Source organism: Artemia franciscana, chromosome 5 (genome assembly GCF_032884065.1).
Source record: "Artemia franciscana chromosome 5, ASM3288406v1, whole genome shotgun sequence".
Lineage (NCBI taxonomy): Eukaryota > Metazoa > Arthropoda > Branchiopoda > Anostraca > Artemiidae > Artemia > Artemia franciscana.
In genome coordinates this window covers 12,820,686-12,839,064 of record NC_088867.1, presented here as the reverse complement: position 1 = coordinate 12,839,064, position 18,379 = coordinate 12,820,686, and the positions used below count along the sequence as shown (strand labels likewise).

The following is an 18,379-nucleotide window of genomic DNA, read 5'->3' as shown; positions in this document are numbered from 1 at the left end:
AAAATAATTTTCATTCAGTTATTAGAACTAGATATAAATAAGCTTGTGGAGTTGTTTGCCGAAAAAAGTAAAAATAAATATTATCGCTTTAGTTTTGATTTTCTATCGTCGAGTTTATAAGCTTCTGATGAAAAATTACCTAAGTGGCATAAGTGGGAGACAGTAACAACGGCAATCAAAGGGGTAAAATTAACCTTGACTTGATGCCCACTTAATTGGACAATCTGTCTTGGCTTTGTCTACAATTGGCAATGACTGATTTGCTTAGAATTAAGAACTCAAGAATGAACTAATATAGCCCTAATTTATTGTCTTTCCACTGGTTGAAAAGTCACAAAAAAAACTTGTGAATTTGTTGAACTATAGGGTAATCCTAAGATTTTACTAGCTTTCAGCTCTGATACTAATTTCCAGTCCCAAAAAGTGAAACGAATATTTTAGCTTAAGAAAAAGCCATTGATTTTTTTTTTGTTTAGCATATGAGCTTTTGATTAACAACTTGTGTCTAGTTTTACAAATATTTATTACCGTTTTGCTCAAAAAGTAAAAACTCAAATGATGAACTTAAACAAGCCCAAATTTACAAACCTACTATAAAAATACCAGAATATATTGATTCGACTTGAGTTAGTCCAAAAAGGGCTTAATTCTAGATTTTTTTTTTATTTAGCCGAAAGTGACCCAAGTAAAATAGTCTCTAAACCCCTGTTTTGCTCAGAAGCAAAAGCTCAAATGATGGACTTAAGGAGGCCTTATTTACAAGCAATATGCAAAAATCCCATAGTTTCCTGATCCATCGTGAGTTAGCCTAAAAAAGCATAATTCTATATGCCAAACTTACAGATGCCTAATTACTGCTGTAGAAATAGCTACAATCTGGTAAAGACCAAACGACGGCCTCTACTAACCGATACATGCTTAACAAAATTGTCAAGTAAAATGTTATTATTTAACACTGAGCCAGGAACAGTAACTAATTTTTCGATTAATCTGTATAGTAAACGTTCACTGCAAAACAAATTGAAGGAAATTCCATAAGTGAAACCCGAACCCATCGAAAACGACGTCGAACAAAATCCAAAAGCGTATTTTTAGAATCAACATGATTGAAAATCACATTCAGGAAAATTGGAGCACCTCATCTTGAATGACAAAGAAAATCTCTTTTTTTTTCACGGGAAGTACTGATGTGTCTCTCTTTTTTACCCAAGTATGATCGTTGTGATCGTTATGATCTAAAATCTCTTTTTTCCTTGGGAAGTACTGATATGTTTCTTTTTTAATCTAAATATGATCGTATCGAAGCAGTCGCTGTAAAATTTTGGAAGAGGAATCATTTGAAAGGAAATTACGATATCTAGAGCCCTTTTTAAGCAATAAAAGAGATCCTACCCAAATAAAGTTGAGTTTTCTGTCACCTCACGGCACCAAGCATCAAATCTACGAGAATTAAAATTCTAAGGTATTCAATGAACTTTCCACGCTCTAAAAGCATAAACTTTTATGTTTTGAGCCTTCTCGAAATTAAATTAAGAAACAAGTTTCTTCAACTGAAAGTAAGGAGGAACATAAAAACTTAAAACGAACAGAAATTGTTACATACATGAGAGGGGTCACCCCCCCTCATGTCTAAGACCTCATGGTCTAAAACCTTAAAGAGAAGACTTAGAGCCACCCATCTGGTTAAACAATGGAAAAGTGATGTTTTGCGTCGCTTTGTGTCACGAAACCTCAATTTTTGCCCATAAGGGATCACAATAGCGGTAAATGTAAATTTTAAATCCGGTAAATTCTTATCCGGACTTCTCAAAAGCTGGAGAAGAAAAAATAATATCTGGAGGGCTTAGAAAATGCGCTACACTTTCAGCAAGTGCTATTCGTCTTTGTCAGTTCAAGATTTACCGGGATATATATATAATTTCTTGTGTAGGAAAACCAAATCTCTCTATTATCTAAATAATTTTGATTCGTGTGGCACTGATATTCGTAAGGCTTGAAACGTAAAAAATTCTGCGCTCAAAGCCAGTACTTAATCTAGCTCTTTACCTATGAGCCTGGTCATTGGTGATGAAGCTGTAGAGGACGAGCTTAATGTTCAAGAGGCATTCACTTCATTCTTCACAAGTATTGGTAAGAGTATTGCTTTCACAGTTTCTTTATCTCGGCCTAAGCCGGACTTTAGATCTTACCTCGGGCCGTTTTATGTTAATTCTATATTTTTAGAGCCAGTAACAGTAAGTAAAATTAGCAAAACTGTTAATGGCCTGAAAAACTCGTCCTCGTCTGGGCCAGATTTTATTCCTACTAAGGTAGTTCAATCTATTTTTTGTTCAATAGCTGTGCCTCTAACAAAACTTGTTAATCTTTCATTTAAATGTGGCGTTTTTCCGGATGCTCTCAAGCGTGCTCGGATTATTGTCTGTATAAAGGTGTACCAATAGATGATCCAGCAAATTATCGACCAATATCTATTTTATCAATATTTAGTAAAATCTTCGAAAAGACTATGTGGGAAAATTCTCCGAAAAAATTCTTCATGATTTTCAATTTGGTTTTCGTATGAAGCAGTTTTTGAATTGTATACATTCTGCATTAGATTCGGGATTAATTCCGGCTGCTATATTCCTGGATATTCGTAAGGCATTCGATTCCTCAATCCATAAAATTCTTCTATCGAAGATGTCTCATTTTGGCAATAGGGGTAATGTATTTTCTTGGTTTCAGTCTATGTCTGTCGATCCACTTTCCCGTTCACCCTCGCAAGTGAATTTCGGCGTCCCTCACGGATCAGTTTTAGGGCCTGTGCTGTTTTTGATTTATGTAAATGACTTTTTTATGTAGTAAAAAAACAGAAACTTATTAATTGCTGTAAACTTTGTCATCCTAAGCCTTCCCTTGCCCATAGTTTGCCATCGCCTGATGTCCTTGTTTGTTTTGCTGATGAAAGCACTCTTGGCAGTTCTGGACATTGCGAATCAGAGTTTCCATTAAATTTTGAAAGTTTCTTTGAGAGAGTAATTTTATGGCTTAATGCTAATTATCTTACCCTAAATTTTTCTAAGTCCAGTTTTCTGATGTTTTCGCATGTTTCTTAGATTCATCCCCAGATATTGGAAATTCATCAGCCTAATGGGATAATTCATAGATCTAAAGATCGATAATTTGGGCATTCTTCTTGACGAAAACTTGTCTTTCAAACGTCACATTGATTTGATTAAAATGAAGATATGCAGGAGTCTCGGTGTTTTAAGGAAACTTAAACATACTTTTCCTGGATCACTTTTGAAAATTCTTTTTCACTGCTTGATCCATTCTTACCATAATTCTTTACCATATATTCTTTCGTGTGGATGTTTTACTTTTTTCAGCTTCACGGTGACCTTCCCTATCCCATAAGTGTTCCGCCATCTTTTACCTCTGATCAGAATAATTATAGTCTGCGCAATACCAAAAATCATATTCAAGTATCTTTTACTCTTTATGTAATGTCAGATTTTAATCCTTTTGCAATCCATTGCAAGTCATATTGTGTGGGATAAGTTGCCCGAATCAGCTCGAAGGTGCTACTTATTCATTCTTCATAGAAGTTATTAAATAAAAAAAGTTGTTTTTTAACTGCAAGTAAATCGCGACATTAAAAATTAAAATGAAAAGAAATTATTCCGTATATGAAAGGGGTTGTCCCCTCCTCAACACCTCGCTTTTTTTGCTAAGGTTTGACTCTTTCTCACAATTCTACTTTAAAAAAAATAAAAAACAGGGTCGATAAGACAACCCCTGGAAAAAAAACGCATCCGTGATCTTTCTTCTGGCAATATATATATATATATATATATATATATATATATATATATATATATATATATATATATATATATATATATATATATATATATATATATATATATAAAAATAAGTTGTCTGTGGATCTGTGGATGGATCAGGTGACGTCATGTTTGTTCGCATATGACGTCTGAATTATTTCACACTAATACAAAAGAAGAAAAAAACTAAAAAAGGTAAAAACTACAAAAAAAACTAAAAAGAAAAAAAAAACTAAAAAAGCTAAAAAACTAAAAAAAAACTAAAAAAAGGTAAAAATCTAATAACTAAAAAAAAACTGAAAAAAATAAAAAAAGGCAAAAACTACAAAAAAAAATAAAAACTAATAAAAAAACTAAAAAAGCTAAAAAACTAAAAAAACTAAAAAAACTAAAAAAAGGTAAAAAACTAAAAAAAACTAAAAACTAAAAAAGAAAAAAACTAAAAAAAAGGAAAAAACTGAAAAATAAAAGAGAAAAAGAAAACTAAAGAAATATGAATAAATATATATAAAAATAAGTTGTTTGTGGGTTATGTCTGTCTGTCTGTCTGTCGAGTGACGTCGTGTTTGTCCGCATATGACGTCTGAATTATTTCACACTAATACAAAAGAAGAAAAAAAACTAAAAAAGGTAAAAACTACAAAAAAAACTAAAAAGAAAAAAAACTAAAAAAGCTAAAAAACTAAAAAAAAACTAAAAAAAGGTAAAAAACTAAAAACTAAAAAAAACTGAAAAAACTAAAAAAAGGCAAAAACTAAAAAAAAAATAAAAACTAATAAAAAAACTAAAAAAGCTAAAAAACTAAAAAAACTAAAAAAACTAAAAAAAGGTAAAAAACAAAAAAAAACTAAAAACTAAAAAAGAAAAAACTAAAAAAAAGGAAAAAACTGAAAAATAAGAGAAAAAGAAAACTAAAAAAATATTAATAAAATATATATAAAAATAAGTTGTCTGTGGATCTGTGGATCAGGTGACGTCATGTTTGTCCACATATGACGTCTGAATTATTTCACACTAATACAAAAGAAGAAAAAAACTAAAAAAGGTAAAAACTACAAAAAAAACTAAAAAGAAAAAAAAACTAAAAAAGCTAAAAAACTAAAAAAAACTAAAAAAAGGTAAAAATCTAATAACTAAAAAAAAACTGAAAAAAATAAAAAAAAGGCAAAAACTACAAAAAAAATAAAAACTAATAAAAAAACTAAAAAAGCTAAAAAACTAAAAAAACTAAAAAAAACTAAAAAAAGGTAAAAAACTAAAAAAAACTAAAAACTAAAAAAGAAAAAAACTAAAAAAAAAGGAAAAAACTGAAAAATAAAAGAGAAAAAGAAAACTAAAAAAATATGAATAAATATATATAAAAATAAGTTGTTTGTGGGTTATGTATGTCTGTCTGTCTGTCTGTCGAGTGACGTTGTGTTTGTCCGCATATGACGTCTGAATTATTTCACACTAATACAAAAGAAGAAAAAAAACTAAAAAAGGTAAAAACTACAAAAAAAACTAAAAAGAAAAAAAACTAAAAAAGTTAAAAAACTAAAAAAAACTAAAAAAAGGTAAAAAACTAAAAACTAAAAAAACTGAAAAAACTAAAAAAAGGCAAAAACTAAAAAAAAAAACTAAAAACTAATAAAAAAACTAAAAAAGCTAAAAAACTAAAAAAACTCAAAAAACTAAAAAAAGGTAAAAAACAAAAAAAAACTAAAAACTAAAAAAGAAAAAACTAAAAAAAAGGAAAAAACTGAAAAATAAGAGAAAAAGAAAACTAAAAAAATATTAATAAATATAAAAAATATAAATATAAATATAATATAAATTAGCAATCAACAAAGCACCGAGACACAAATGACGACCGGGACACAGGGAGTATAAATCACGACCAGGACTTAAGTAAAAAAAAAACTAAAAAAACTAAAAAAATGGTAAAAACTACAAAAAAACTAAAAACTAATAAAAAAACTAAAAAATCTAAAAATCTACATAAACTAAAAAACAAAAAAAAGAAAAAAGGAAAAAAATAAAGGAGAAAAACAAAACTAAAAAACGAATGTATATACAGACCGGGACACCGGGATACAAATGACGACCGGGACACAGGGAATATAAATGACGACCGGGACACAGGGACACAACTACAATGGGGACGCCGGGGGGCACAGGGGGATATAAATGACGACCGGGACACCGGGACACAAGGAATATAAATGACGCCCGGGACACTCAAAGAGAAATCACAGACTGGAACACCGGGACACAAATGACGACCGGGACACAGGGAATATAAATGATGACTCAGGGAATGGTCGATTAGCAATCACCATCAACAAAGCTCAAGGGCAATCATTAGAATCATGAGGTATAGATCTGAATACGGATTGTTTTCCCATGGACCATTATATGTTGCATGTTCAAGAGTCGGTAAACCTGACAATCTATTTATATGCACAGACAATGGGACAGCAAAGAATGTTGTATATTCGCAAGTTTTACGTAGTTAAAAACATATATATATATATATATATATATATATATATATATATATATATATATATATATCTATATTCACAGGTGGGACATAGGGACACAACTACAATGGCGCGTAACTAATATGGCGCGTAACGACTTACGCGCGCGGGGGGGCTTGGGGGGGGGGCGCGAAGCGCCCCCACCAACTAGGTGTTGGGGTGGCGCGAAGCGCCACCCCAACAGCTAGTATATATATATATATATATATATATATATATATATATATATATATATATATATATATATATATATACATATATATATATATATATATATATATATATATATATATATATATATATATATATATATATATATATATATATATATATATATATACATACATATATATATATATATATATATATATATATATATATATATATATATATATATATATATATATATATATATATATATAATTTCATTGGAGTCTAATTAATCCACTAATCTGCTTAATTAATTTAGTCTATTCAATCTGTTTAGTTTTGTTTTCTATAGTTTTTATTTTGCTTATATTTTCTTTCTTCTCCCTTTTGCTATTATCTCTGTGAGTAAATGATTATTTTGATTTTGTTTTGTTTTTTCTTCTCTGAGTAAGTGACTCGTTTGTCTTCCTCCTTCTTGACAGGCCAAAGAGCCCTGAGGAAGCCCCCCAATTGCACTTCCTGGCTGAAGGGCCAAGAAACGGAGATCAGCACCGCCGGTAGGGACTGTAAAGTCTACTGTCGTATTCTTCACCTGTTTATAATATAATATTATATGCATATTTCATGATGAATAAATCTTAAAAGATCTAATTAATTTTCAATGGCTTACAACCCTATAAAGGATATTTATAGCCCCCCCCCCTTCAAAAACGAAGAAACATCTTTTTTTCACTGTAATCTTCTACCACCATTTTGGACTTAGAGACCCCTATAATCTCCGTCATCGAAGTCCATTGCTGGAGGTTTACAACCCCCTACTTGCATACTCTCCCCCTCCACTATCCAAAGTAAGCAAAAACTAAAAAACGCACTCAGGAGAGAAAACTACCAAATGAATATAATGACATATATTTGTTTCTATTTATGAAAATAATTGAATTTTTGTCTGTAAATTTTTAAAGATAATAATAATAACAAACAACTCAACTTTTTTATTTACATGACAAAGTCGCACATAGTTTGTGTGAAAATTTAAAGGGTGTCAAGGTGAAACCTATGTTTAATTCGCTTAAATATAAATTGTTTTGACTTTTTTAATTTCAACATCCAAGTGAAAAAAAGAAGAGTTTTTTGTAAATTTAATTGAATACATTTAGAAAAAAAACGAGCCAAAATTAATCCAAATGAGAAACTTTTTCTCATCAAACAGTTCGTGGTAACGAACTGTAGTAAGGAGCGACCCGGCTCAATAGTAAACGAAAATCTAAATAACGGGATTTTGATGCTAAAATATACATCAAAAGAATTGGATTTTCATGCTGATTTTAAATATATAAGTTTCATCAAATTTGCTCTTTGTCATCAAAAGTTACGAGCCTGAGAAAATTTGTCTTATTTTAGAAAATAGGGGAAAACACCCCCTAAAAGTCACACAATCTTAACGAAAATCACACCATCGCATTCGGCGTATCAGAGAACCCTATAGCGAAATTTTCAAGCTCCTATCTACAGAAATGTGGAATTTCGTATTTTTTGCCAGAAGACAGATCACGGGTGCGTGTTTATTTGTTTTTTTTGTTTTTTTTTTTTCTTTTCCCCAGGGGTCATCGTGTCTACCAAGTGGTCCTAGAATGTTGCAAGAGGGCTCATTCTAACGGAAATGAAAAGTTCTAGTGCCCTTTTTAAGTGACCAAAAAAATTGGAGGGCACCTAGGCCCCCTCTCACGCTTATTTTTCTCCAAAGTCAACGGATCAAAATTTTGAGACAGTCATTTTGTTCCGCATAGTCAAAAACCATAATTACTATGTCTTTGGGAATGAGTTACTCCCCCACAGTCCCTGGGGGAGGGGCTGCAAGTTACAAACTTCGACCAGTGTTTACATATAATAATGGTTATTGGGAAGTGTACAGTCGTTTTCAGGGGATATTTTTGGTTTTGGGGGTGGGGTTGAGGGTAGGGGGCTATGTGGGAGGATCTTTCCCTGGTGAAATATGTCATGGGGGAACAGAAATTCAATGAAAAGGGCGCAGGATTTTCTAAAATTACTATAAAAAAAATGAAAAAATAAACATGGAAAAGTTTTTTCAATTGAAAGCAAGGAGTAGCATTGAAACTTAAAACGAACAGAGATTATTACGCATATGAGGGGTTCTAAAAATACTTTAGCATAAAGAGCGAGGTATTTAGGTGGAGATAAATACCTTGCTCTTTATGCTATAATATTTTTAGTAATTTCAACTATTTATTCTACGGCCTTTCTGATTCAGGGGTCATTCTTAAAGAATCGGCACAAAACTTACGATTTAGTGTAAAGAGCGAGGTATTAACGAGGGTACAAACCCCCTCATATACGTAATAAAAATTTAAGAATATAAAAGTTTATTATGTAAGTTAATTGTTAAGTTACGTATATTTTTATAAAAAAATTCGTTAAAAATTAAAATTTATAGTTGCCTTTTTGTGTAACCGAAAAATTGCATGGCAACTAGGCCTCCTTCCCCATCCCATATTTCTCAAAATCGTCTGATCAAAACTGAGAGAAAGCCATTTAGCCAAAAAAGGAATTAAAATGTAAATTTCATTTTAATAATTTATATGTGGAGAGCCAAAATCAAACATGCATTATTTCAAAAACGTTCAGAAATTACATAAAAAACTAGTTTTTCTAACTGAAAGAAAGGAGCGACATTAAAACTAATAACGAACAGAAATTACTCCATATATGAAATGGGCTGTCCCCTCCGCGATCCTTCGCTCTTTACGCTAAAGTTTGACTCTTTACCACAATTCTGCTTTTTAAAACAATTAAAAGCTTTAGCATAAAGAGCGAGGGATTGCGGAGGGGACAACCCATTTCATATATGGAGTAATTTCTGTTCATTTTAAGTTTTAATGTCGCTCCTTACTTTCAGTTAGAAAAACTAGTTTTTTTTATGTAATTGAAGTCAAGAACGAAGTTTAAACTTAAACGAAAAAAAAAACTTTTTGCTTGGTTGATTAAGCAAGATATATCTACAAAGCTAGATCAAACAAACTAACTAGTGATGTTTTTCTATATCTCTACAGGTCTAAAAACTAGCACTTTACTGAAAAATTAGCTTGTTTGAGTTTTTATAAAATCTTAATTGTATACTAAAAGTTATTGATATCATGGTCGCTGAAAGACCATCCAGAGACTTATTAAATAGTCTTTGTCTTGTGTAGATTAGTCGCCAATTTTTTTAGTAAATTGATAGTTTTTATGAAGAGTATCATGAGCCAGTTTATTCCATCTAGTTTTGTAAATACGTCTGGCACACTCGGTCAAGTGAAAATTTTTGTCTGTTTTAGGGCTCAACTTTACTTTCTATTTCCAAATGAACAATCCTTTTTTTAAATTAACGTAAAGCATGGTTTATTGAACATTTATTATCCATAGAAAATTAAAGGCCAACTGTAAGTTACCATAGTATGTTGACTGAGGCGGAGTTAGCCTAAAATGCGCAATTTGGAAAGTGTAGTTAGATAGGTACCAAGAGGTGGCCTATCAAATATGCATCCTCTTAGAAAAGACAAGCCCAGGGTAAAATTCCCGACATTTATTGATTCAACCGTAATTAGTCAAACAGTGCCAAATTTAAATACCTAATTTAAAGGTGTTGATTTAACAATTATCCAAAGAAAATTACAAGTTTACCGCAAAATACCAGAGTTTATGGATTTTACCAGAGCCAGCTTAAAATTGCGTAATTTAAAATCCTGAATTCAAAGAAGCTAATTTACCCAAAACCTTTATTCAATCAGAGTAAGCACAAATAGACACTAAAAACTAATTTAGAAATAATTAGTTTCGATCATTTCAAAAATATTGTTTACCATTCTTATGTGGTAGCCTATCACAGTCCGTAACCTCTGAGCAACTAACGAAGAAATCACAAACAAAGTGAAAAACAAATATAATTACGGTAATAACGGTAACATACAGCAACCACCATTTATTAACGAGGCTTGGCTAAGGAGAATCGTATCAAACAGTTCGTGGTAATGAACTGTAAGTAAGGGATGACCCAGCGCAATAGAAACCAAAACTCTAGAAAACGGAATTTTTATATCACTAAATATGTCAAAAGAAGTTGATTCTTATGCTGGTTTCAAATATTTAAGTTTCATTAAACTTAGTGTCAGCCAATAAAAAGTAATAATGGATAACGTGTTGTGCTCATTTCGCTTTTTAATTAGGCAGCAATATTGTGTGCCTTAGAGTTTATCAGTGTCTTGAACTTATTATAGTATGCTTACATTAATTAATAATGTTTAGTAGGTAACTTAGGAACAACCATTTTTCTTAAATGAGTATGTGATAGTATAAACAAGATTCTGGAATGAAAACGGCTAAATTTTAACATGATTTATTTTGAACCTAAATTTTGGACTGCGACGAGTGATTTATGATATATAGTACCCTTTCCGAAAGTTCCTCATTATTTACAGCTTTTTTAAGTCAGTTTCATCAAAAGCAGTCACAAACTGTCATATCCAGGAAATTTATAAGTAATTTGGAACAACCATCCACCGAATACGAAATGCCCTATCGAGACGGATTAGTTGTCTCAATCGAGCATTGACGTCATTTATTATTTGCCGCAAATAATAAATGAACCTTTCATGTTTTCCATATGTATTAAAAAAAATTTGGCCCTTACAATATTGCATGATATTATCTTTTTTTGGCCTTTTAGAAGGCTTTTATTTCAGTTTTAGTCGATAGTTTGTTAAATGTGAAAATAGAGAAGAACCTGCTAGAAATAATTAATAATTACTTTTACTAAATAAATGTATGACAATATAAGCTATACTTTCAAATTAAAAAAGAATCCCAATCAGACTTATCTTGAAGCAGCATCTGAAGTTGCAGGATGAATGATTTTATGACAGCTAATATCCTTTCCTGAAGTTCGTCAATGTTTGCAACTTTTTGCAATTCGTTAATACTTTACCACAGCAGATCAATAACGGTCATGGAGTGTCAGATCCAAGAGGTTCACAAAAAAATTTAAAACGATCATCCAATTATTCTTAATTTGCTCGACCGAGACAGATAATAAATAAACGTTTATGGTGTGCCATATGTGCAAAAAAAAAATATCCACAATGTATCCAATACGATATCCTCTTATTATGGCAAAGCAGACGAAATAATTTTAAAAATTTTGTGAAATAGTTTGCCAAATGTAAGAACAAAAACAATCGATTAAAATTTTTTTTTTAATGAGCATTTTTAATAAATAAATATATGACAGAAGAAAACAAGCTTAAAAATATAGTAATTTTAGCCTGATTTATTTTGAAGCAACATAAACCAATCTCTTGTAGAATATTTTTTACCACTTCTCCTATAAATTTCTCTATCCTTAATAGGTTGCACCTCTCGGTCGTTGAATCTGATAGATGATCCTTCTGAGTCCAGCAGTTCACCAAACTTGTTAATCTAAAAAGAACATGTACTTACAGGTCCGAACTCACTCAACTTGTAAAAACAGGATTATAAAAAAAAGACTTTAGAGTTCTCGATATCATGGATATATTTTTACTGCTCTCGATACTGGGACTTATGTTTCTTTTTCTTAGTTAGCAGGGCTGTTCTGATTGTTTCATTCTTAGTAGAGAAAGCCACGTGTCTTTCGACAACCGGAGCAATATGAATAAATACGACAAAATTGTTTCACATTTCCATAAAGACAAAATTGACAAAAAACATTTAGTTTATATTTAATACGAAAGAAAATGTAAAACAAATTTTCAAATTGAAAGAAATTTCGACATACATTTTTTGGACATACCCTTTTCTATTTATTTTTATTTATTTTGGAAACACTTTCGGGGTTGTATTCCTTGTACGAACTTCTAAAAATTCTCTTGTGGAATCTGTTTTGTACTAAGGTCCTGAGCTAGAAATTTTTTTCCATCTGTTATTATTACCTAAGCTATCATTGTGTAATACCCTTTTCCCTTCTTTTCTAACTTAAAGCGTGTGAATATGACAGAAGACATCCGAACCTTTCTTAAATAAAAGAAAACTTCAACATAAATCTTTTGAGCATATCATTTCTTACAAATTTTATTCAAAAAGTTATAAAAAAAGTAAAAGTAAAAAAAAAAAATGTGCTTTTACCCTAAGCCCTAAAGCAAGCTTGTAAACCTTATTTTCCTCATTAAATTAGAGCCAGCTAGATTAATGAAAACATCAGCGCTAAAATTAGATTCTAGGCTATGCTTTGGGAAGATGTTTCTGAATCTCTCCCTGACTCTACAAAAAATTTACTTCTTTTCTGACTTGAAAAATCGTAGATTTTTATATTTAAATATAAATAAAAATTTAAATTTTATTCATTTAAAAATGAATAAAAATATGAATAAAAATTTCTATGAAATCAAATGAAGTACTGAAGCATCAAAAGAAAGTATCGTCATTGAATTTCCATTTTCAATGGCTAACTCAGGTTTCAATTGTTTAACTCCCTCTTTAACTCCAGGTGCCATATATTTTTTTTCATTTTTATCTTTGAGATTTCTGTTATTATTATAAAAAAGAGTAAAGACCCTCTTGAGCCCTTTATTGTTATTACTACTATTTAGTTATTTTGATGTTTCTGCTGAAGAGAAGGAAACAGTTAAAGATAATTTTTTGACGATCACGATGAATAGATGTTCAAGTTGATAAATTTTTTTTTAATGACAAGTAGCAAGCTTGTTGCCCAATCTTCCCGTGGCGGGCATCGAGCCCCGGACCCTAAGGACCAAGCAGATTATCAATTCACTGTGCTACAACAAGGTTTTTTTAAACTGATATTTTAAATTTATTTAATTTCTTTTTATTCCATTTTTTTTTTATTTAGGCCTAAAGCGCCCGACACACGTAGCTTTTTTCGGGCACCGATTTCAGCAGCTCAGTGGTCAAACAATATGAGTACAAAGACAATCCCCTTTATCCGAGATTCTAAAAAAAAAATCATGGACACCAATAGCCAACTGTAGGTTATCAATAGCTGCATGATTGATATCAACTGATTTCTTTCATTACTATTACTAAGTTCTTTCATTCTTTTTAAAGTTCCATTTCATTAAAAAAAAATTAATTGAATTTTAGTTTTTTCATTAATTAATCAGAAAGATTTTTTAATATTGAATATTTTATTACTATTGCTACTATTTGCTTCTTCTGATGTTTCTGCTGAAGAGAAAGAAACAGTTAAAGATTTTTTGTTTGATGATCACGATGAAATTCGGCACCTATTTGTCAATCAGTGCCTAAATTTCGAGCACAAATTGATACCACTTTTTAAATCGGCACTTGTTTGGTAAATTGTTGCCAAAAAAGCTAAGTTTGTCCGGCTCTTAACTTTAACAGAAAGAAAATTTCATACCTGAGCTTCCGACAAAGGAAGTGTGTCTTCCATTACAATCCAGTCAACAACTTCGTTGAAAGGGGGAGTTGTAAGAGATCCTCTGTAACGATAAAATCTAGAAATGTCTTCTGGTAGAAAGTCAATAAGAAGTGTTGCAGGATCTGTTAATGTAAAATCCGATTCCGCCTCTGTTATTGATGAAAATGTGCTATAAAATTCCTCAAAAAAAGGATTATCATCAGGTGCCAGCTAAAAATAATAAAAACTTTTTAGAAATGTTTTTTTGTCCTGGATCTGTTTTTTTTTTAGTTGCAACGTGCATTCGGTTGCTTGTGTTCTACTCCCATTTATGTGAGCAAAATTTTTCGATTAAATTCTGAATACAAGCTACCCCCTCTCCAAGAACAGTTTTTTTATAAACTAGATAAGTACCCCTGCGTAAAGTACCTATTCGGACAAGTAATTCTTTCCAGGCAATTTTCAAAACTTGCTGTCTCAAGATATTTGGGGCAGGCTTTTTTGTCAAATGGATGATGGCCTCGTTTACGATAAAGAAAAACTATCATCAAGTGTCATCCAAAACTAATAAATCTCGTTAGAAGTGTTGTTTTGTGCGGGATATCGTTTTTTTTCAGTTTACAACGTGCATTTAGTTATACGTGTTCTACCCCCATTTATATGATCAATATTTGCTAATTAAATTTTGAGCATAAGCTATCCCATCCCAAACAACAGTATGTATGCATAATATGGAAAACTACTTAACACTAGAAAAGTACCCATGCCGCACTATTCGAAGGAGTAATTCTTGCCTGGTAAATTTCCAAACTTGCTGTTTCAAGATATTTGGGGCAGACTTTCTTGTCAAATAAATGATGATCTTCTTTCCATTAAAAAAGGAGAATCATAAGATATCTTCTAAGAAGAAATTTTTTTTAGAAGTGTTGTTTTGTCCTGAATCTGTTTTGTTTTCTGTTTCAACGTACATTTAGTTGTATGTGTTTTTCCCTCACTTATGTGAACAATATAAGTCTATTAAATTCTAATAATAATCTATCCCCCTCCCAAAAACAGTATGTATTCATAAAATGGAAAAGTAGTAAGTACTAGAAAAGTACCACTTCCAAACTATTCGAACAGGTAATCTTTTCCAGGCAATTCTCAAAACTTGCTGTCTCAAGATATTTTTGGCAGGCTTTTTTGTCAAATGGATGATGGTTTCCTTTGGAATAAAAACAGGACTATCATCAGGTATCATCAAAAATAAATAATTTTTTTTATAAGTGTTGTTTTGTCGTGGATCGGTTTTTTTTTCAGTTGAAACTTGCATTTGGTTGCGAGTGTCCTACCCCTATTTTCTTTTAGCACCATTTGACAATTAAATTCTTATTATAAGCTACCCCCTCCCAAAAAACTGTATGTATTGATGGAATGGAAAAGTAGTAAGTACTAGAAAAGAACCCCTGGCGCACTATTCAAACAGGTAATTATTTCCAGGTAATTTTCAAACCTTGCTCTCTTAAGATAATTATGTCAGGTTTTTTTTTTTCAAATGAATGATGGTCTTCTTTGCAATAACAAAAGACTATCATCAGCTGTCATCTAAAATTAATAAAAACTAATTTAGAAATCTTGTTTTGTTCTGGATCCGGATTTTATTTTCAGTTACAACGTACATTTAGTTGCAAGTGAACCCCTAATTATGTGAGCAATATTTGATATTTAAATTGTGAATATAAGCTACTCCCACCAAAAAAAAAAACAAAAAAAAACGTATGCATTCAGAAAATGGAAAAGTGGTAAGTGCTGGGAAAGTATTCCTGCCGCAATATTCTGACAGACAAGTCTTTCCAGGCAATTCTCGAAACTTGCTCTCTCAAGATATATGGGACACGCTTTTTATCAAATGGATGATGATCCCCTTTGCAATAAAAAAAGTACTATCATCATGTTTAATCTAAAATTAATAAAAACTATTTAGAAGTGTTGTTTTGTCCTGGATCTTTTTTTTCAGTTGCAACGTGCATTTTAGTTGCGTGTGTTCGACCCCTATGTATGTGAGCAATATTTGTCATTTAGATTCTGAGTATAAGTTACCCCCTCCCAAAAACAGTAAGTATTCATAAAATAGAACAGTAGTAAGTACTCGAATTGCTCGAATTGCACAAGATCCTTCTAAATATCGTTACGAATACCTCAATTTTCAAAATTACCCCCCCCCCAACTCCGCCAAAGAGAGCAGATCCGGTCCGGTTATGTCAGTCACGTATCTTAGACAGGTTTTTATTCATCCAATACAATTTCATCCTGATCTCACCACTTTAAGTATTTTCAAAGCTTTCCGGTACCCCCAACTGCCCCCCCCCCCCAATTACGCTGGATCCGGTTGAGATATAAAATAAGAGATCTGAGTTACGAGGTCCTTCTAAATATGAAATTTCATTAAGATCCGATTACTCCTTCGTAAGTTGAAAATACTTCATTTTTTCTAATTTTTCAGAACTAACCCCTCCTCCCAATAGAGCGGATCCGTTCCAATTATGTAAATCACGTATCTAAGACTTCTGCTTATTTTTTCCACCAAGTTTAATCCCGAACCCTCCAATCTAAGCGTTTTCCATCATTTTAGGTTCCCCCACCCCAAACTCCCCCCAATGTCATCAGATCCAGTCACAACTTAAAATAAGAGCTTTGAGACACGATATCCTTCTAAATGTCAAATTTCATTGAGATCCGATCACCCGTTCGTAAGTTAAAAATACCTAATTTTTCAAATTTTTCAGAATTAAACCCCCCCCCCCCCCGACTACCCCAAAAAGAACGGATCCGTTCCGGTTATGTCAATCATGTATCTAGGACTTGTGCTTATTTTCCCCACCAAGTTTCATCCCGATCCCTCCACTCTAAGTGTTTTTCAAGTTTTAGGTTTCCCCGTCCCAACACCCCCACCCCAATGTCACCAGATCCGGTCGAGATTTAAAACAAGAGCTCTGAGACACGATATCCTTCTGAATATCAAATTTTATTGAGATCCGATCACCCGTTCGTAAGTTAAAATACTTCATTTTATTTTAATTTTTCAGAAGTAGCCCCCCCCAAATACCCCAAAGAGAGCGGATCCGTTCCGGTTATGTCGATCATGTATCTACGACTTGTGCTTATTTTTCCCACCAGGTTTCATCCCGATCCCTCCACTCTAAGTGTTTTTCAAGTTTTAAGCTTCCCCCTCCCAACTCCCCCCCTCCAATGTCACCAGATCTGGTCAGGATTTAAAAAAAGAGCTCTGAGACACGATTTCCTTCTAAACATAAAATTTCGTTGAGATCCGTTCGTAAACTAAAAATACCTCATTTTTTTAGTTTTTCAGAATTAACCCCCCCCCCAACTACCCAAAAGAGAGCAGATCCAGTCCGGTTATGTCAGTCATGTATCTTAGACAGGTTTTTATTCTTCCCATCCAGTTTCATCCTAATCTCACCGCTTTAAGTATTTTCTAAGATTTCCGGTTCCCCCCCTAATTACGCTGGATCCCGTTGAGATTTAAAATAAGAGATCTGAGTTACGAGGTCCTTCTAAATATCAAATTTCATTGAGATCTGATCACCCGTTCGTAAGTTAAAAATACCTTATTTTAAATTTTTTTTCAGAATTACCCCCCCCCCCCAACTACCCCAAAGAGAGCGGATCCGTTCCGGTTATTTCAGTCATGTATCTAGGACTTTTGCTTATTTTTCCCACCAAGTTTCATCCCGATCCCTCCACTCTAAGTGTTTTCCAAGATTTTAGGTTTCCCCCTCCCAACTCCCCCCAATATCACCAGATCCGGTCGGATTTAAAAAAACAGCTCTGAGACACGATATCCTTCCAAACATCAAATTTCATTAAGATCTGATCAACCGTTCGTAAGTTAAAAATACTTCAATTTTTCTATTTTTCCCGAATTAACAGGCCCCCCTCCCCCAGATGGTCAAATCGGGAAAACGACTATTTCTAATTCAATCTGGTCCGATCCCTGATACGCCTGCCAAATTTCATCGTCCTAGCTTACCTGGAAGTGCCTAAAGTAGCAAAACCGGGAGCGACAGACAGACCGACAGAATTTGCGATTGCTATATGTCACTTGGTTAATACCAAGTACCATAAAAACCTGTCGTACTATTTGAACAGGTAATTCTCTCCAGGCGATTTCGAAACTTGCTGTCTCAAGATACTTGGAGGAGGCTTTTTTGTCAAATTAATAATGGTCTCCTTCGCAATAAAAAATAGGACTATCATTAGGTGTCATCTAAAATTAATAAAAACTTTTTAGAAGTCTTTTTTTGTCATGTGTTTGATTCTTTTTTTTAGTTGCAACATGTATTTAGTGGCCTGTGTTCTACTGTCATTTATGTGAGTAATGTTTGTCGATTAAATTCTGAGCCTAAGCTACTCCACCCCTCCCAAAAACAGTATGCATTCATCACAGGCAGTGCAATAGGGCTGCCTAACTGGAG

At 32.4% G+C, this 18,379-nt stretch overlaps 2 protein-coding genes across 2 annotated transcripts in view; both read right to left on the bottom strand.

The window, feature by feature from the left end:
• Positions 1–10,424, bottom strand: part of LOC136027674 (carbonic anhydrase 7-like) — a 56,206-nt gene extending 45,782 nt beyond the window's left edge. Inside the window, exon 1 of the mRNA XM_065705121.1 lies at positions 10,357–10,424. Coding sequence (XP_065561193.1) covers positions 10,357–10,359 — 3 coding nt within the window. The 5' untranslated portion in view covers positions 10,360–10,424. The remainder of the gene's footprint in view (positions 1–10,356) is intronic.
• Positions 10,425–11,804: 1,380 nt separating this feature from the next.
• The window catches only part of LOC136026988 (carbonic anhydrase 12-like), a gene marked incomplete in the record, with an annotated part of 95,660 nt that continues 89,085 nt past the window's right edge, over positions 11,805–18,379 (bottom strand). The window contains 2 exon segments of the mRNA XM_065703865.1: positions 11,805–11,968; positions 13,905–14,135. Of these exon segments, the coding sequence (XP_065559937.1) occupies positions 11,810–11,968; positions 13,905–14,135 (390 nt within the window).